The sequence below is a fragment of the Varanus komodoensis genome, unplaced genomic scaffold (genome assembly GCF_004798865.1).
Source record: "Varanus komodoensis strain SLA01 unplaced genomic scaffold, ASM479886v1 scaffold55, whole genome shotgun sequence".
In the NCBI taxonomy this organism is placed as follows: Eukaryota; Metazoa; Chordata; class Lepidosauria; order Squamata; family Varanidae; genus Varanus; species Varanus komodoensis.
In genome coordinates this window covers 2,918,787-2,939,368 of record NW_025336157.1, presented here as the reverse complement: position 1 = coordinate 2,939,368, position 20,582 = coordinate 2,918,787, and the positions used below count along the sequence as shown (strand labels likewise).

The 20,582-nt window shown below is 52.4% G+C and overlaps 1 protein-coding gene across 1 annotated transcript in view; it reads right to left on the bottom strand.

Moving 5' to 3' along the window:
* Positions 1-1,533: 1,533 nt before the first annotated feature.
* KCNK4 (potassium two pore domain channel subfamily K member 4) overlaps positions 1,534-20,582 on the bottom strand; it is a 24,489-nt gene continuing 5,440 nt past the window's right edge. The window contains exons 2-10 of the mRNA XM_044448381.1: positions 18,465-18,554; positions 17,990-18,306; positions 16,531-16,651; positions 15,355-15,515; positions 14,443-14,629; positions 13,449-13,588; positions 10,475-10,953; positions 4,046-4,115; positions 1,534-2,142 (exon numbers count right to left, since the gene is read on the bottom strand). Coding sequence (XP_044304316.1) covers positions 1,534-2,142; positions 4,046-4,115; positions 10,475-10,953; positions 13,449-13,588; positions 14,443-14,629; positions 15,355-15,515; positions 16,531-16,651; positions 17,990-18,247 — 2,025 coding nt within the window. The 5' untranslated portion in view covers positions 18,248-18,306; positions 18,465-18,554. The remainder of the gene's footprint in view (positions 2,143-4,045; positions 4,116-10,474; positions 10,954-13,448; positions 13,589-14,442; positions 14,630-15,354; positions 15,516-16,530; positions 16,652-17,989; positions 18,307-18,464; positions 18,555-20,582) is intronic.

The following is a 20,582-nucleotide window of genomic DNA, read 5'->3' as shown; positions in this document are numbered from 1 at the left end:
GTCTTCCTTAAAGCAGCTTGCTAAGGGAAGACTTACGTCAGCGCATGCAGAAGTGAAGGAACGCCTTCTGCAACAGGGTGATCGGATAATTGTATTAGCACTGATCAGCTAAAAAGCATCTAGCTGTGAAGACCGATCTGGTTGCCCTGGCATCACTACATTAAGCTGTCTTTTCAGGTTGTTCCAGGAAATCCGATGCCAACTGAATCCCCGGCTGGGTAAGAGTGTGATGCTTTGATTAGCAGTCTAAGCCGGCCCAACAGGTCTGGCAAGGGAACAGCTCATTGGGAGACCAGATGGGATTTTAATTCAAGAACAGAAAGGGGTGTCTAAATTCAAGATACTCCTAATGGATGCTGGCAATCCAGCAGAATTGCGGGATTCTTACTTGGTGAAGTAACCGGGCGGCAGCATGGCTATCTTCTGTTTCTGTGCAGCTTCTTTTATTTTCTGCAAATTGAGTAAAATGGAGTTTGCAGAAGATCTGCTTTTCTGCCTTGTTGGAAAATCAACTCTCTCTCTAATCCCTTCTCTGCTTCCTATTATAAACAGTGGCCTGTGTACTGGTAGGGCTTCCTTTCTCATCCAGTTTTCTTACCTGCCTGTGCCGAGCCCATAAGTTCCCAATGCTGCCTCTGCTTGACCTGGGGGGTGAGATGCGGGAGAGAAAAACAGAAGGATTCTGTAGGGCTGGTCCAGGGAGAAGCGGGCTTCAGACTCAGGGCAGTAGGGGGAAAAACAAAGGAAGTAGCTAGGAAACATGTCAGCCACCAATCTGCCATTGTGTGCAAGGCTCCAGAAAGATGGGGTACACCCGGCGTCCTCAGGTGCCATCTTTATTTGGGTTCAAAAAAGCATTTCCTGAACTGTGTGGGAGTGATCACCATGTCTGAACTCCATCGTGTTGACAGATCATGGTTCATCAAGAGAGACAACCCATGGTTTCTTTTCATGGGATGCTCATGGTTAACAAACCATGGTTTGTTAGCATGCCTGGGTTCAGAAAGAACAACCACCCACACTCAACCCTTGAGGGCAGGTTATTGTGTTGCTAGAACACACTGAGGGAGGGGGCCGATCGGGCCCAAGAGCCCTCAAAAACCTGGAGAAAGAGGCTTCCTGTAAGGTGGGACTGCTACCAAGGGCGTTTGGGCACACTTGGCCTTCCTCAGAAAAGAAGGCAGCCCAGGACATGAGGCCTTGCCCAAGGAAGGGACCACTTTGGCTTTGGGGGGTAAAGCTCAGAAATATTAAATGATGCTTCCAGCGAGGTTTTTATTGTAAGTTGCCTCTGAAGCGTCCACATGATACAGTTGTATGACCTAATCTTCTACTTAAAAGGACCCCCGTGCTTTTATCAGCTGCTACTTTTCTCTTACTGGGCAAAAATAAAAATCCTTTATTCTTTAAGGAAGAAGAGGCAGCATAGCAACACTACGCCTTTTACCCTACTGAGAGAGTCACCCCGTGCAAAATGGATTGCGAATACCTCTGTGAGTTTTAAGGCCTCTCAAAGCGATCTCTCCCCTTTTCTCACTGAAACTGATACCTTGTTTTATCGCTCTTCTGCTTTATGATTTGCTGGACTGCTTCTGAAAATTTCATATATCCCGCTTCTGGCTTCCCTGAAGGTTCCTCCCCTTCCTCCTGCAGAGTGAGACGGTCACTATCCTCATTCGTCTCTTCCTTATCCTCCATGAGCTTTAAGCCTTCGTCACCCAGCAGAGTTAGGCGGTCTCCTTCCTCATCCCCCATGACCTTCAATTCTTCCTCACTCAGCAAAGTTAGGCGGTCGCTTTCCTCCTTCGCCTCTCGCTCATCCCCCACAACCTCCAATTCTTCATCACCCAACAAAGTTAGTTGGTCACTTTCTTGCTTCATCTCTTCCTCCTCCTCTTCCTCCTTGACGACCTCCAGGAATTTTGGTCCTTTATGAGCCTGCAATGATAGAAGGCCCATTTCTTCCCTGGGCTCCTTCTCCATCACAGGTTCCTCCCCTTCATCCTGCGACGTCGCGCCCTCCGCTTCCTCTTGGGCCACTTTCTCTTCTTCAGCTAAGAACGTATCTAATTCGTCTTCCAAGAGACGCTCCACTTCCTTCTGAATTGCCTTCTCGGACAGCGAGAGCATTTCTGCTTCATCCTGCAGGGTTACAATTGGGCTTGTTTATGGGCAGCAGAGGTGGGCAACTCGCAGCTCTCCAGATGTCTTGGCTACAAACCCCATCACCCCTCATCTCAGGCCGAACATCTGACAGTTGTCCTCTCCAGAAGATGTGACTTCCCAGTCGACGGCCCTGAGGTTTCGTTGGAGGCATCAAGCATACATTCTGCTTCCCTTCTAGGGCAAGGAACATTCTCCCGAGTCGTCTCCCATCCACACACTCCTTGCTTGGGAGCCTCCAAACTCAAGAGTCTTCTGAAATTCCAGTGCTGAAGCTGGCAGGGTAGAGGAGTGGTGCAGGCCACCTTTGCTTCCTCACCCTTCCCCTTGGGAGATTTTTGCTAGGCGGACTTTTCAGCCTGTCTAGCAAGGACACTTTGAGGGGAGGGAGGAGACGCAGGGTATCTCATACCCTGCCCTTGCACATCTTTCCCCCTCCCTGCCAACCAAAACACTCCCTTTCCTCCTCCTCCTCCTCCTCCAAGGTCAATCTTCTAACCACAGAAGACCACCACTGCAGTCCTTTCCACACTAGTTGCACAGGGCCTGGGTCAGGGTGTCGTGCCCGAATCTCCCTTCCAAGGTCAGAGCATGGTCTCCAACCTTGGAAGGGCTTTTCTGAGCACTCTTAGGAACCCTGGCCTGTTCTTCTGGGGACTTTAGGATTGCTCTCTTACCTTCAAGGAGAATGTCACATTGTATGTTCCCAGAACATGCTGCAGAACGAGGTCCTTAAAAATACTCCACAAATCCAATAGCTTCCTAATTGTTTAGGCTGATGTGTGTGTGTGTGTTTGGGCCTTTAGCTTTACCCCAGTATGACATTCCCACCTTCTCGAGGGTTCCAGGCAGAGAAAAGCCAGGAAGCCAAGCAATGGTCGGGGGTGGAGGGCAGGAGGGTGCCATGGGAAGGAGGCATGGCCGTCTGGGGACCTCACGTGGGCTGGATTTGGCCCAGAAGCCTGAGGTTCAACACCCCTACTTTTGGATGTCAAAACAAGGAGCCCTTTGTCCATAAGCAACCCAGGTCGGAGACCAACCCGGTTGTCCTTGCTAAGCTTAAATTAAGCTGCACACATCGGTGAAGGTGGCAATGGGGAACATTTCCAATTTTGGTAGGTGTTGGGAAGGGGCTTGTGGCCTGTAGGCTTTTGCTCTGGAATATATTCAAAAGAAAACAGAAAGTGGGGAAGAGCGATGTATTCTAAGACTGGTTGTGGTGGTTAATTGGTTTTTGCTTTTTATCTCAGAGAGTTATAGCAATCCTATCAAGAAGAGTTAGACAGGCATTCTTTTTTAAACGCTTGCGTTAAAGCTTTTGAGCTTTCAGGAAGGAACACGTCCAGCCAAGGCTTTTATTGTTCCAATGAACGCTCTGCTTCGTTCACAGAATTTTACAGTGTCCAGACAACCTTGTAATTCCATTTGTAACCTTCTGCCAACGTTTCCTATCACTTCTTCAATCTTTTTTTCTCACCACAGAAAATCCATTAAGGAGGGAAAGATGGAAGAGCTGCAGGGGTTTTTTGACACTGGCCACTGGCAACACAAGGTGCAGTCAAATCTGCAAACATCCCGAGAGCCATTTTAATGGTTTAGATGATGGTTGGCCACAGACAGAGACATTCCAAAGGAACAGGCCAATGCGATCCGGAAAACCTGGAATGGGAGATGGTTGTACTCCTGAGCTCAGGGCAGTGAAGCCCCTGGAAATCAGACTGTGCAGAATGGGGGAACAAGAGGGGCGAGAGATTTAAAAAAGAAGGAAGAATTGTCCAGAATATAGACATTTACACCAAAGAAAGAACGAACAAACGAACGAAAGAAAATCAAGTCTTTTTCCGGCATGGACATCTCCCTTATGTCTCCCTGGTCCAATTACCTGCTGCGTGGCGTTCCGAGCAGTGGCAGGTTCTGCCATGTTTTTCGCACTTTTATCCATCCGGAAGCCTCTTGAGAAAAGAAAGGAAAGCGATATGGGCAGCTGCCATCATCGCATGGCTGTTTCTCACGGGTCCCCAATTGCAGAGTCGCATCTCTACCAAGCCGTTACTCCCAAACTCCAAAAGCCTTTCATCTTCCTGTAGACTTCAGCAGTCCACCTACGTCACCCCTGTTATTCTCACAACCCATTACGCTGGATCAGTTGTATTAATGTAACACTGTGCCATGATGCCAGAGGACTGCAGTCCGTTAGAAGAAATTCTGAGGGGCCATATTCGATCAGTGAACAGGGCCCAAAGGCAGGAGGCCAAATGACAATATAGTTTAATTTTAAGCTATTTTACTGCCAGGAACTAAGTCCTAGGAGAGGCATTTTGATTGCGATAAACAGGCCAATCCTACCTTCTGAAATGAGATGGGGGCCAACAGGTTAGAGGGTCTCCTTGGTTGTGGCACTCCACACCTCAAGAACGGTTTCCTCCTACTCCTTGCTTGATAATCTTTAGAAAGAACCTAAAAAAAATTAATCATCTTGGTGTTTTTCGTTTGTTTCCTGTTGGTTCTGTAAGGGTTAGCTGTTGGTTGGTTTGGGTTCTGTTGAGATTTTTAATGCTTCACTGCAATCTGTAATTTTAGATATTTTGCATCTTAACACAGGTTCCTGCAGATAAATACCCCACCCCAATTGGTGTCACAGCGAGGTGGTTGGATTACAAGGCCTCAGCCAGCTCACTAAACTCAAGTTGAGACGGAAAATGGCTCCCGGCTCCCAGCATGCACCATGCTGCCTTTCCCCCCACACCTAAACACACCTGGGATTGCTCTGTACGGATGCAGTCCTGCAAACATTCACCTGGGAATATGCCCCACTGAATCACTCGCGACTTACTGCCAAGGAGACACATTGCACGGCATTGCCTTCTTTTGGCTTAATTTACGCCAGAGGATTGCCATAAAGGAAGGGTAAGAGCCACTGCGGCGAACCAGTGGGCGAGCTGGACAGAAACCTCGGAGATCTGCATGCTAGTTCCTGCTTGTGGATGACTCTGGGCCAACCACTCAGGCCTGGTCCAACCTGCCTCACACGATTGTTGTGAGGATAAAATGAGGAAGGTGATCATGCGTGCTACCTCGGGTTTCTCACACGAGGGGGGAAAAGGCAGAATATAACTGCAATAATAAGTAATAGCAATTTATTTTGGGGAAACCTCCATCCATCATTCTCTGGATCCCAACCCGACACTTAGGTAGAGGGAAGCAGCATCCATGGATGGAAGATACTAAACTATTGCCCGAGGGAGCAGCAATAATTAATTACAGAGGTACGAACAACTCTACAATGAGCCACAAGCTCTCAAGACCGTTTGCCTGGGAAAAATAATCCACCCTGAGCAAGCAGCGCCAGTTCTGCAGGTCACAACAGAGCAGCGACTGGGTTCAGACATGACAAGGGTTGAGCATGGGTGATCTGCGGGTTGTTGTTGAGCCAACCCAGGCAAGAAAACAAACCCCATAGAACAATGAGCAGCTCACAAACCAGCCAGAAACCAGGGGGGTTGTTAAGAAGTCATTGTGTGCTAGTGCAGGTGGGTTCCGACAACACCTGAACCCAGGTTTTAACAACATCCCATGTTCAGTCCTTGTGCGAGAGTTAACATGTTGTCTGAATCCCATCAGCGTGTACCCTGCCGCCTCCCCTGCATCCCCTAAGCCGGCCTGCCGCCTTGGAGTAGGGTTCAGCTACTGATCCAGACACCTTCTGTACTGGAAAAATGCCTCAGACCACGAAAGCAGCTTCCTCTGTTGAAAAGGCCCCAGAAATGTGGCCATGTGTGATCTTACGGATCAGGGTAAGTCTATCAGTTTGGTAGCCAACAGCAACAGCTTCAAGACGTTGGAGTTAGAAAAGCAGAATCAGAAAGGACGCTTCGGAGCTGCTCCACAGACTTGGCCTATGAATCTCTCCCCAATTTTCACGATGACCTCAGCCTTCACTTTTCCACAGATGGCTAAGGGCATGCACTTTAACAAAAAATAAATTTTAAAAATCCATGTCCTCCTGCCGGTACCCCTGCAAGGTGGAGCAGGGATCGGAAAACGGCTGCTCCTTCCCTTTGCTTGGGAGAAGGAAGACGCTTCTGCGGCTTGGTGGCTGTTCAGTGCCATGGCAACAACGGAAAACAACAAGAACTGGGGTTCCGTCTCCTTCCTTTCCCTTCCCTCCCAGCTGCCGGCTTTCTTTCTTGCTTTGATCGACTGCTTGCAGCAGCCCAGCCTCACGATGTTTGCCCGGTTCCAAGTGTCTCTCCCAGACTTGAAGTCTGCCCCGCAGGGTGGCCGAGGAGACAAAATAGAGGACTGAAGGGTCCCCATGCTGAGCCAGCCCGCCTCCGTGTTTTGCCAGATGGCTGGGATGAAAATTTAGCAAAACAAACCAATAAATGCACCACAGAAACGTCTCTTGGTGTTACGTTTGCTTAACTGTCATGAATTCCCACAAGGAATTCTGTAAAACTGCTTTTTGGTGGTGCTGTCAGCGGGTGACAAGAAAGGGGTTTTGGCAAGTCGTGACCTTTGCCGGCCCACAGAACTACAATTCCCTGGGGATGGAAGGATTTGAAATAACAACAACAACCACAATAATAATAGGTCTCATCAGAGAAACTGGAGGGGATTATCTGTTTGGGGGCAACTCACCCCTCCGCATCAATCAATGTCTCAGTCTATACACTCCATGTACACCTTAGGCTCTTTAGATTATAAAATTATTTTTAAAAATACATACCCATGTTCCCCATAAATAAAAAGCAGCGGAAAGAAATTATTTGTTTCACCCTCGACACAGCTTAAGCTTTAGTACCTATTCATCACTCTAATTCATTTTCCTGGACGCCATCCCAAAATGATGCCACCAGTTAGCACCAAACCCCGTCCTTTCCCAGGTTCCCTCCACAAACGGATCACGCTTTGCTGGCCCTCCAACGTTAATTCGCGTTTCTTTTGGGGCCCTGCTGCATCACTCCTTCCGCCACTCAAGCAGCTGGCTGGCTGGCATCCCCGCTGCAAAAATGCCTCCACTTTGGAAAAAGAGGATTTCTGCATTACCTGGGATTTTCAGTCCATTACCATCCTCTTTCTCCATGTTCCCATCCCCTTTCACAGATCATTAGAAAATCTATTAATTAGAATACAAGGCCCATTAGAAGTCCTTAGGGCATTGCCACCTCTCTCTCTCTCGGATCCATTTTGCGTAACCTTTCTTGAAACAAATAAGTACATCCTTGGATGTATTGAAAATGAAGAGGGAAAGCTTAACCCAAGCAGAAAGAGATGGCCTCACCAAAAGTAAAATAAAGACCCACATAAACACTGCACAGGCCATTTTGTACCCCTAGATGCAGATATAGAAATTATCATAATTTAAATAGAAGAAATCTCACCGTGGGGTGGGAAACCGTGGCCGGTTTCCTGTGTCCCTGCCTGTCCAGCTGCTTTTCAGGTGCTAACTGTTGATGGAAAACTTCCAGGGCCACCTTCTCTCTCTTTGCAGCTCTGACTTTTAGACTGAATTAGCAAAGACTGCAATTAACACAGAGGATGCTTTCTGCAAAAGAGGACACATACCCTAGTGCAAAACACTGGCATTCTTGCGCCTAATGCTGAGGAACGGAAGACCCCTGCGGGATCGGACTGAAGATCCGCTTTGCCCAACCTTCTGTCTACACAGAGGCCAACCAGCAGCACTCTCCCACCCATGTTCCCCAGCAACTGAGATGCGTTAAGTGTAATACCTCTGTAGCTGGTAGCACAGAACCACCTTCTCCGCCAATGTGCCCGATGCCCCCGTTTCACGCCATCCAGATGGGTGGCCATCGCTACATCTCGTGCACATGAATCGCACAGTTTAGCTGTTTACTGCGTGAAGCTGTGTTTCCTTCGATCTGCCCTGAATCTCCCACCGTCCTGCTGCATGGATAACCCCTTCGGGTCCTAGCATTAGGAGAGAGGGAGAAAAATCCCCCCCTCGCCACCCCCTCGCATCGTGCGTGCCTCTGTGGTGTCTCCGCTCACTCACCTTTCCTTCTAGGCCGGCTGTTGTGACCTTTCTCCAAAGGGCCTCGGCCTCTTGACACTTTTCTGCACTTTTCCCAGCTCTACGATGTCCCTTTGTAGGTGCCACGACCAGGACTGTACAGTGCGTATCTTAAGTGTTCTCACAACCTTAACACCAGCAAAGGAGGACTCCGGGGCAGGTGCCCGGGGCCTCCACTCAACCGAATGAGCAGGAGGGCCTCCGTTGCAGCTTCGCTGGTGGGCTTGCAAGTCACTAAAGCAATCTAACGAAAGGATTTGAAATAAGCGTAAATAAGATTCCGAGGAGGGCCCCGTGCCGAATCTGCGAGCACACAGCTGCACCTCCAGGCCCAGCCTTGGGCTCAGAAGAAAGAGCATTGCTCGTGCAGCCACACTGGATTGATGTCGTGACCGAGCCAGGCATCCTCCTCTCCGGAGAATTAACACAAAACACACAGACAGGACCCGCTTGTGTAGTTTTGGTTTTAATTTCTGGAAGACAAGAACTCCCCCCACCCCAGTAAGATAAATGCTTCCAAGATACAGAGTTGAGAACAGGCACGTTTGTGAGGTGAAGGATGGAAGACAGAATGAGAAGGGCCCCTTGCTCCCCTACTCCACGCCCCGACGCTTGGGGCAGCTGCCGAACGTCGACCAAGCCACCCCTGGGGGAAAGCCCCGGTGGGGTACACACGCTGCACATTTCAGATTTTATATTCCTCTTGCCCATGACTCAGGGGAGAGAAAACAGAGACACCCTGCTAGATGGCGAGATACAGCTCACACGTTGGGAACGTCCACCTCCCCCACCAGTACAGGCTTCCCAGACACACCGTACCACACAGGACAAGAAGGTCTATGTACACCACAATCTTGTAGGGGGTTGATGGGTGTGGAACTGTCATGGCTTCCACCCAAAGAATCCTGGGAACTGTAGCTCAGTGAAGGTGCCAACATGTCTCTTGCAAGATAGCCCTAGTTCAGCCTTCCCCGGGCTGGTGCCCTTCAGGTGTGTTGGACTACAACTCCCATCACTGCTGACCACTGATTGCACTTGCTGGGACTGAAGGGAGGTTTATTGATTTGTTACATTTCAATCTTGAGTTTCCTCCAAGGAGCCAAAGGCAGGTTTAGGATACCCTCCCTCACCATCTGATCCTCACAGCAGCCCCATGAGGCAGGATGGGGCTGAGTGCCAGGGACTAGCCCAAAGCCACTCAGTGATACGCATGGCTTGCTGGGGATGCTGGCAGTGGTAGTCCAACGCATCTAGAGAGAACCAATGTGGGGACGGCTGCCTTAGCAGAACATGAAAACCACCTCAGTTCCTCGGACTCCCCCGGAGAAAGGAAACGAAAACAACAATTACAATTCACTGAAAGCCCATTGTGTAGTTTTGCTCACAGTCTGACTCACAAGAGGGAGGGGGTTGTGCGTGCACGCTTGAGGGTGGCGATCGGAGGAGCATGCAACAGGAAGCAGGCCTGGTGCTTGGAGCCGGAGTGGATGTGGCCCTCCGGGGAGATGCAGGTCCAGGAAGGCCAGCACAACCAGAACAGGTCGGAGTGAGACTCCACCACTGAACCCGGGACGCAGGACGCTAATCCTAGTGCAGCGGGGAGAGGGAGTTCGGGGCATCGTGCGGAGAGGAGAACGACAGTGCCAGTGTTCGGCCGACCCTAAAGCAGAGGTGCAGTGGTCCGTTTTGAAGTGCAAGTGCTCCTTGTGACCATATCCCAGAGAAAAGTCCAAAAACTTAGGTCCCTCCGTTGACCGACAGCAACAGACCCGATCTAGCACATTTCCTCTCTCACAGGCCAACTCCTGACGATCAAGCCATGCTAAAAAATTTCGCATACCACAGGACAGCTCAGGGTAGCACATGGTTACTGGGAAAACCCACTCCGAGGAGCTACTGTGACGACTGCAGTGGAGCTGTGAGAGGCACAGGAGGGCCGTGTGCGTGCCGTGGGTGGGTGGGGGGGGCAGATAATGTCCTCCGTCCCCGCGAATCCTGGTTCGACTACTGCACCGCTGCCCTAAGGAAAGGAGGGGACTCGGCTGGCACTGCCAAGAGGGTGGGGAATTCTTCCTGTCAACGGAAAGGAGACTGCCCACTTGGTGGCACACGGCACAGCAGGGCACAATGGTGGGCGTCCAGTTAGCACCGCGTGGAAAACGAGCCGAGGCGCGTCGGGCTGCGCTCCGCCGGCACAGGAAACGGGAACGAGGAGAGCCGCACCGCACGTGGGAAACCGCTCCAAGCCAGGCCTCGGCCCGGCCACATCCTTACACGGACTCGCCCTTGTCCCGGGTCCGGCTCAGCAGGATCATGGGCAGCCCGGGGGGCTCGCTGGGGTTGGTGCGGTGCCGGGCGCGGGGACGCAGGCGGCGGGGCGGCTTGGCCGAGGGCGGCCCCCCGTCGCTCAGGGCATCGGAGCTCTCGTCGATGAAGGCCAGGTTCTCGCCCACGTAGTCGATGGGCCGCACGGGGACGGCGTTGAGGGCGTTCAGGTGGGCCACCCGCTGCGCGGTCCCCGGCGACGAACTGGGGCACGGCGGTGCCGGCAAGGCCGGGGGCTGCGAGGGAAACTGCTGCAGCAGGGCGGGGTCCTGGCTCTCCCCTTGCTGGAGGATTGCCGACGGGGACAGGGGCTTCCCCTTCAGGGTGCCCACCCTGTGCAGCTTCTCCGGGAGCGTCATGCTGGGGACGCGCAGCTGCGACGCCACGTTGCCGGTCCAGGAGGCGGCGTGAGCCGTGAGGTCTCCCATCTGCAGGAGAGGAGAAGCGCACAAAGACAAGACAAGAGGCGCCACGTTGGACCGGGCTCTCGAGCCACTCCTGCTCCCAGAGCGTACATCTGGGAAGGCGCAAGCGCAGTTGCCATTTTCTCTTGCTTGCGCACAAACGCCCACACACTCACACTCCTAGCATGGGTCCAATCGGGATTTTTACAGAGCCAGCTCGCCCGAAGGCACCCCGTTTTGAACGTTCTCCCCAGAGAGCCTCGCCTGCTGCTTCCACCAACATCTTTCTGGAGTCCTGATGAAGATCCCTTTTTATTCTCCCAGGCATTGTAAGAACGTTTTGTTAAGTTTCCGCAAGTTAAGAAGGCGATCCATCAGGGGCCTCAAGCGAAACATGTGCTGGCATTAAGGCATCTCCACGCCATTTTGACGTCAGCTCTCATGGGCCAGAACTGAAGCTGCAGAAATGTGCCACTCGCGATAAGCTACCCTTTCGGGTACTCCAGGGGTCTTAGAGGGTTGCGACAAGTGCACTCTCTCTCTCACACACACACACACACACACACAACTGAGCTACCCTTGTAGTGCTGTATTCAGAACTACCTCCCTTCGTCTGCCCTGAACGGCTGCAGTTCTGTCCTAGGCTGCACGAGAGGTGTGAAGGCCTGAGGGAAAAATGGGAGAATACAGGAAATGTCTTCCCTCGATCCATTCTCCACGGATTTTAGCCCCCACCACACATACGAATCCAACTTGTTTCCCAAGCCTCCCGGGATGGTCCGGTTGCGCTTGCGTGGAAATATTCTCTGCCTGTGGTGCAGACGTCTGGCCAAGCACCCGAGACTTGCAGGCCCCTCCGCTGCTCGAAGGTGTTGCTTTCCCACTGCTCCCTGCAAAAGGAGCAGCTCCTCTTTGCGGCCCCCCCGCCAAATAACTGGGGGGCTGGTACGAAAAGGTACACGCTCTCCCAGGATCCCCAGATGCAGTGCGCCGACTCCCCTTCCCAAGTCACGTGCTCCTATGGAGAAGACGCCACCGTTGCGACCTGATTTAAATTGCCTTTCATATGATTGCCAGGGTCAATGAGAAAGAAATGGCTTTCAATTAAGCAAGACACTTAATGAGCGCGTGTGCAGAGCTGATGCCATCTGGTTTTTTAATTGGCGAAACCAGGAGATGTTCCAAACCTTGGCGGTTGCATGTTCTCTTTTTCTATTTGCATTACTGGAGCACACATTTGCCTGAACCGGCGGCCTGCTGGGCCCGCTGGACTACAAAACCCATGGTCCTCATCAGGATAGCTGGGGATTATGGGGATTAAAAGAGCTTTTGCATAAGGCCAGTGCTGGAAAGACACGGAGCACGTAGTCAGCTTGAAGGGACTGGTCCATGTATTTGAGTTAATACAGGGAATATTTCCACAACCTTTACTCGGCAATATGTCACAAAACCTTTTTCTCTGTGTGGTGATTCATAAGAATAAGCAGTGGAATTTTTTTTTCCGATTTATATCCTGCCTTTTTCCTGCAAAGGGCTCAAGGCAGCTTACATCATTCTCCTCCTCCATCTTATCCCCACAACAACAACCCTGTGAGGGAGGCTGGGCTGAGAGTCTGTGACTGGCCCAAAGTCACCCAGTCGGCTCCATGGCCGAGCGGGGACTCGAACCCGGATCCTCTGAGTCCCAGCCCCATGCTCTTAACCACTGCACCACACTGCCACTCAGGCTAGCTCACCTCACAGAGCTACTGCAAGGGTAAAATGGAAAGGAGAACAATGGAAGCCTTTATGGCTTCCTTGCGGGAAAAGAGGGATATAAATATAATAAATTAAAAATTAAAAATAAATACAAGGGACTCTCAGCCCAGTCTGCCCCATGGGATAGCTGTTGTGGGGATCACAGTGAGAGCAGGAGAAGGAAAATGATCTGAGCTGCTTTGTAAGGGAAAAAAGCAGGGTATAAATCTAATACATAAATAAAATAAATAGAAGAGCGGACATACACAAGGAGACAGAGCGCCGTTTTCCCTGTTGCAATACGACAGCACCTTTTCCCAATTTTAAAAAGAAAACGGGAAAGGGCTCTGAAAAAAATAGAGGCAAAACTGGAAGATCACAACATCACCTGAAGAGCCCACAAACAACCGTAATCAAAGAATGCCTTTTAATCATGCTAGCTCGTCTTCAAGGAAATGAATGTTTTGCGACTGGCCATAGCCCCCGTGGCTGCCCTTTGTGAGCCCACCGATGACATTTAAAATTCCAGAAGTGCTCCCATGGACCCAAAAAGTTTGGGGATCTCTGAGAAAGGGAAGTGCAGGGGAGGAAAGAAAACTAGTTTGGAGCAACCTGGTACCTTCCGTATGCGTTGGCCTGGAGCTCCCGTCATCGGGCCAGCAATGATGGGACTGTCCAGCCCAACACATCCGGACAACGCCAGGTTGGCGGAGGCTGCCCTGCAGGGCAGGGGAAACTCCCAGGTGGACGGTGGCCCACATGGGTGCCACCAGGAGGCTCACCTCGGCCCTCGTGCGGCGGGACAGGACCCGCAGCCAGTTGCCGATCATGGTCAGGATGGAGGCGAAGTAAGCCAAGCCGAGCAGGATCCAGAGCACCACCAGGGGCTGGTACCAGAGGTGGTCTTCCAATCTCGTATCGCCTAAGAGGAACAAAAGCGACAGACACGCTTCGACTGTCCCAGTCTCCCAGTCTGCCCACACCAAGTGCTGCCCTCCTAAACTGTGAAGGGCCGTGAGGGATGGCCTGGAAAAAGAGTGACAAAACGACCTTGGAAAAGCTGAGCATCTCTTGCCAGGGTCAGGACTTGGATGCGAGCTGTGCCTGTGGCCTGAATCCCAGGTGCATCATCCTGGGTACCATCCCAGGAAGAGGGCAGGATCTGAACTGTAACCGGCAAAGTGAAGAGTGCGAGTGCTTGAACACTCTGCTCCACCCTGGCGCCTTTTCGAATTCAGCCCTGGCATTCAGCTTCAAGGGAAGCCAGTGTGGCACCGTGTTGGACTGGAGAGACCAACCGACCCGGCCATGCAGCCCACTGGGTGGCCGTGGGCCGGTCTCACGCTCAGACTAAACTACCTCGCAAGCTTGTTGTGAGGAAGAACAGGAGAGGGAGGCCGGGCGAATGAACAAGCTCCCATCCATCCCAGCCGGCACAGGCCACGGACAGGGATATGGAGGGTTGTGGTTTGACGCATGGGGCAGACACCAGCTTGGGGAAGGCTGGGTTAGCGTGTTCGGCTTTGCCCGTCTAAATCAAAGGCATGCTGTGACAGAAACATAGAAGAAACAGAGCGAGTCAAAAGGGTCCTCCCGGGCCATCTAGTTTGACCCCCGGCTCCAGCCGGCTCTGCTCACGACATGCCCACCTTGCGTCTGGCTCTGAATATCCGCTACTACATCTGGTCTCTCAGGAGGGAGGGAGGGAGAGGATGAGGAAGGGCATTCTCGGTTCAGTCCACCTCTGCTTCCACCGGGCTCGCCCACGGCACCCACCTGCCACGTAGTCGCCAAATCCAATGGTGGTCAACGTGATGACCACGAAGTAGATGCTCTCCAAAAGCGTCCAGCCTTCCACCCGCTGGAAGATGATGGTTGGCAGGGAGACGAAGAGGAGGCAGCCAATCAGGATGAAGAGCAGAGCTGAGAGGACCCGCACGATGGTGGGGCTGACCTGCCACTTCTGCGGGCAAGGAGAACATCGGACGAGTCCTGCTGGGTCAGGCCAAGGCCCGCCTGGCCCAGCATTCATGGCACACACTGGCCAGCCAGGTACCCACAGGACCCCACAGCACCCTCCTGTCCATGTTCCCCAGCAACCAGTACGCTCAGACAGACTGCCTCTGCTGCTGGAAGCAGCGTATCAGTACCAGGAGGGCCTTCTTCTCCACAAGGTTGAAAGCCACTCAGCGGCCACCACAACCTCACATGGAAATAAATGTCACGGGCCGTGGAGGAGGGACGCAGGAGACCCAGGTTCTGGTCCCCAGTCATCCGTGAGGCTCACTGGGCGACGCTGGGCCAGTCGCAGACTCTCAGCCCAGTCTACCTCACAGGGCTGTTGTTGCGAGGCTGAAAAGGAGCTAAGCTCAGACTGGGACCCCAGGAGGGGTTGGATTTGGCCCAAAGGGAGAGTATCCCTGAAGTGCTGCGCCCCAAAATAGCTAACTCCCTTTTAAAGGGAGGGCTGTTAGGCACCGCTTGGCCCACCTGCGAGGTCCATCCGAGGAAGAGATGACCTCATGGTATAGAGCTTTCTTGCTGCTGGAGCACTACCAAACCCTACGGGTTGCGCCAGCAACGAAGCTGCCCAGCTGACGCTTGCAGAATTGCTGTAGAAACCTAGGAGCAGAGTTTCCACAAGAGGCAGAAAGTGAACTGTGGGGGGTGGGGGGTGGACTGGCTCACCAAGAAAATATCCTCCACTTTGCCAATGGCTTTCCGGAGAGATGATCCTAAGTGGTCCCCAACACCTGCAAGCAGCATCCCAAAAAGAGGAATTCCCACCAGCGCATAAAAGATGCAGAACAGCTGCCCGGCGTTGGTCTTGGGGGAGATATTCCCGTACCCTTCGAGCAAGAATGGGGAGGAAAGAGGCACAGAGTCAGCACGCAGGAAAGAGAGCGCTCTGTGCTCCAAAGGGCTATGCTCTCATTTCTACACTTGGGGCCTCCCCTGGGTGTGGGATGCTTTTTGTGGGGCTGCCATGGGAGGCGTCAGAATAGCCCTCTGCAGTGTGGGGACCTCCCATGACGTGCACGAAAGCTTTGGTGGGCCTCCGTTGGAAGGCGAGCGCTGGACCCAGGTCAGCCATGGGTGCAAGCCCCCAAAACTCTTCTTACAGCCTTCATACGCTGCGGGGCAAGGGAAGAGGCTCTGCTCGCATTCTCAGGGGCCTCGTTTCTGGAGTATTACTCAGATATGGGTAATAATCCAGATATTCAGGCAGGTATGAGGCCTGGCTGAAATGGAACTGAACTCAGGGTTTAGGCTACTCTTTTCAGGAGAGAAACACACATATGGGATTTCTCTTCCTCGGTCTTTGCAGAAACCGCTGGATCAGCCTGCTCCCCACTCTTGTAGCCTCTTGCAGGGGTGGAGTTCCCAGGCGCAGGGGCCAAAACAGCCATGGACCCCACAACTGTCATGCCCCAATCCCTTTCTTTTGACCACTGACGAAGTGGTGGCTTCTCAGCAGGTTTTCTCCCCCATTCTAAAAGACTGAAATGCTTCCATGAAAGCTTTCTTACTGGCAGGAAGGGTTGGGAGGAAGTGATGGCATCTGGGAGGGTATTTTTGCCCCGCCCCTCTTGCCTTTGGCCCCACCCCCAACGCAGAAATGCGGCCCACAAGAGCATCTTTGAACTGGGTGGGCCTCCAGGTGTAAAGGCTGCGTAGCTCCTTTCCCGAACCCATTCCATGCTCTCCCCGGAGCCGCAGCCAAACCGACCCCGTCATTCAATCCAGTCAACTCCCAAACACTTAAACACTGCTTCCTATGCTCTGGGTGGGCATAAAAAGCCCCTTTCTGCCTCGGGAGCCTCCCGCTTCCTGCCCCAAAGCCCAAAGCCAATCCTGGGATACCGATGGTGGTGATGACGGTGCCCGCGAAGAAGAATGCACTGCCCATATCCCAGTGCGAGCTGTTGGCGTTCGTGCTGTTGATGACGGGGTCCACGCCAGCTCCCATAGCATCGCTCAATTGCTAGGAGGAAGGGCAAGGAGCAATATTAAAGGCCAAACCACTGGAGGACCTGCCTAGCTCTCAGATAGAGAGAGGAGCTTTTTAGCTTGTGAAGGGAGGGTCCTTTGGCCTGCGCTTGGTTAGTTTCAGAGTCAGCAGTACCTGCAAAGCACATGTGCCTGAATGCGCAGCAAGTCTTTTATTTAGGCATCTGCACGGAAGCCTTGCGTGACTGGGAATTACTTGTAGGTGAAGCTGGCAGGGGAGGGAGGGAGGGAGGGCAGCATCCCTCCTGTGCACCCAACACAGAAACTGAGCTGGGAGCCGGGAGAGAGAAGCTCCTCTCCCTCATGGCCAGCGTTTAAATGCAGCTCCCCATGCCCCCCACCAGTCTCTGGCAGGCCAGCAGAATTTCCGCATGCATGTAGCTTGTGGGGCAGTATTATTCACAACGTGCCACACAGAGAGCGCATGCCTGGCCGTTCCTACTCGGCAGCCAAAATTGTGAATTTCCGACGCCCTTAATGTTGGGAGATCATGCTTTCCTCATGTATTTGTTTCCAAAAGGACGTCACGCCACACCAGCTTATGTGGCAAAAATTTATGCAACATCCGGAAGGTGGGGTTGAACCTCGGACAACAGGGGCAGTGGACCAAAGGCTGGGGCTGGTGGGAGAAGAGGGAAGGAAGGGGGCAGAGGACGGAAGCCGAGATGCTCCAACAGCCTTTCCCCAACTGGCGACTTCCAAGCACCTCAAATCCCAACTCCCATCAGTACGGCCAATGAATTGCAATCTAAAATGACTTTTTAAAAAAGAAATCATGATATAGAATACCTGGATGGTATGTGAGTATCACAAACAAGCACCTCTGTTTCTATAGGGAAGCCTTCCCCAGCCTGGTTGGATGCAACCTCACTCAAGCCCTGTCTGCAGGCCGCTGAGCTGGGAAGGCCGTGTGGGCCATTCCGTGGGCAGGGAGCGTCTGGAAATGGGCTGCGGAAAAGGCCGTTGGTCCTCTGCCCAGCGATGATGCCAAGCGGAGCCACTGACACAGCCTCCCCTCGCCCAGGGGCTGGGCCAGGTCTCAGAGCTGGCCTCCCTCCCTCCCGGTTCCACCTCTTTCGGACTCAGCAGAGCCCCATTGCCCGCTCCTCTCTCTTTCTGGTAGCAACGGCAGTACGCCTTTCAGTGCCACGCGCTGGGAAACGGAGCTGGGCACTCATGGGCTTCCCCACGGGGCATCTGCTTGCCCACCGCGGAGGCAAAGCGCTGGCCTGGAGGGGATTTGGGCCCGATTCAGCACAGCCAGCCCTGGCAGCGTTTGCTCACGCCTCCCCCGCCGGCCGCGCTCCCTCACCTGGATGAGGTCTTCCAGGTCGTCAGTCGACACGCACTGGTGCAGCCTCAGGAACTGCTCCAGGTGGGCACGGACCTTCACCTGCTGGCGGACTTCATAGGGCCTTTCCAGCTGGCGGAAGACGAAGGCGCCCGTGATCAGGTAGACCAGGACCACGGAGAAGAGCGCCAGGACAGTGGTGCGGCGCATTACAGCACTGCGTTCGGGTGGCCGTGGGCTGAGGATTGATTCCTTGGACGGGTAGCAGACTACGGGCATGGAGTCATGGTGGTCAGAAGGGCAGATGGCCGGAGGGAGCGGCGGCCGGGAATAATTCACTGCAGGAGAGGAAACAGCGTGAGCGCACCAGCGGCATGCCCCCGGGATCCTCCCCTCCCGCCACGGGGCAGCTCGGGGTCCCCCGCAGAAGCTGCTTGCCGGTAGAACTCCGGCGGACAAAAGAAAGTGCTTCTTCGCACCATTCTCTGGAACTCACCACTTGGAGTGCTTTGAAAAATGAGAAGGACAAGTTCTAGAGGTGCCTCCGCAGCCAGAACTATGGCGAGCTTCCAGATTCAGCAGCACTCTACCCCCAAAGGAAGACACGAGAGGGACAGCGGACAGAGAAGGGAAAAGATCTTCATGGGACATGCTTTGGAGCTCCTTTTCAAAACAGGAGGCTCAGCTAGACTGACCCTTGGCCTCAGCAAGAATGTGGTTACAAAGAGGGAGTGCTGCCCCTCAGCTTCACAGAAGCAGGGTTTTATTTCCCACTCTTATTTATTTATTTATTTATTTATTAAAACATTTTTATGCCGCCCCATTCGCCGAAGCCTCGGGGCGGCTTACAACATAGATAAAACAAGTTAAAATCCATATAAAATCCATATAAAATCTCTTGGTCATGTCCACCCTGCCCAATGCTTCTGTGTAGCCTGACGTGTCTGATCCTGCCTAATCCTGGAAGCCAAGCAGGGGCAGAGCTGGTTGAAATCTGGATGGGGGACCAGAGTCCTGAACTGAACAGGCGTTGGACCCAACGGCCTGCTAAGCCCCTTCCAACTGTATGATATTATGTTAGCAGAAACGTGTTATTTCTTAACCTTTAAAAGTGGATTTAATATCAATCAATAGCCATCCCTTTCATTAAATAAGAACACAGGGAATGTTTGGGGAGTGTAGCTTTTAAGCCAACACATTTCCCCCTTTTTCCGAGAACAGCCTCATCTCCCAGCCAGCCCTTATCTGGCGCATCTCTCACGAAGGGTTACAGACACCCCACCCCCAAATACCTTTGCTCAGTTTGCCTCTGTAACCTGTGCAAGGTGCAAAGTTGTGACACCGTCATGGCGCAAAGGACCAGCGGCCCACCGGGCAAACCGAGCCAGGTCAGCAGCCGTGCGGCAGCATTTAAATGAAGCGACCTCACACAAATGACCATCGAAAGAGCTCCATCGGACCATTCAGCCCAGAGTTTGATCTAACGGGAGGTACCCCACCTCCACCTGCTCCAACCTAGACTACTATGTATTTCAAATCCACTCAACCTCCAGCCATCCCGTTCACTATTACAATGTGCCAACTTGCAGATGAATTCGGAACGCAGACACCCTCCACTTCCAGGATTCCTATGAAACCAACCGACTGGCTATTTTACAGGTCTCTCTCCACCAGGAGCAAAAGAAACCCCCAAACCCCACCAGGCCTTATTACTGGACTCCTTATTACAAGGAGAAAAAAAGGCACAGTCCAGATACTGAACCAAGAATCTGTTTTCTTATCACTGAAAATAGGGCATTACAGAATATTTACCCATTCTAAACAGCCACAACGTCTATTCTAAACAGCCACAACTTCGCAGCGGTGCTTACTCCCAGCTTACCTGGGAGTAAACACCACTGAATACAGTGGGACTGGCTTCCAAGTAGACATGCACAGAATTGCAGCCCATTTTCTTTCAATGGCAGAACTTTGCACTATATAATAACACAAATGCTTCCTTGTTTCAGGTAGAAAGTTCTCAAAAGAGGGGTAAACAGCCTTAGGAAAACAGTTTTATTGTGCAGTATCATTCCTTACCCATGGAATTTAACCGGGGGGGGGGGGGTCTGGATGACAAATAGTTACATTATCAGCATTATCTCATTTCTCCCATCTTTTTGCTTATTAAAAAATCCATTAAGGAAGAAAAGCCAGAGAAACAGCACAAATAACTTTTGATTTTTAGTGCTAGCAGCTGGAAGCATCCTAAATGTTCACCAAACACCTGAAGTACCATGTGCTGCCTTCAGCTAATATTGACGTTGTCCCTGTGGCCACGAGCCCGACATCATATGCAGGCTTTGCCCATCCCCAAATGCCGGTCACCCATCTTCCTGTTCCCGCAAGCCTGAGTCACAGATGACCCAGCCAAGCTGGAAAGAAAAGCAGACTTGGAAGGACCCGCCGCCCGTGTTTTTACTACAAATGTCGGCACCCGTGAAAATGGGAAAATTCAGCCTTAGGGATGTCCCAGGCTTGGACGGGCAGGAAGAGAGGATTCTCCAATGTTTATCCAGGGCAAGAGAGATCTTTAAGGACCCTTTCCCTTCGTGCACTCACCTCTGAGGTCATG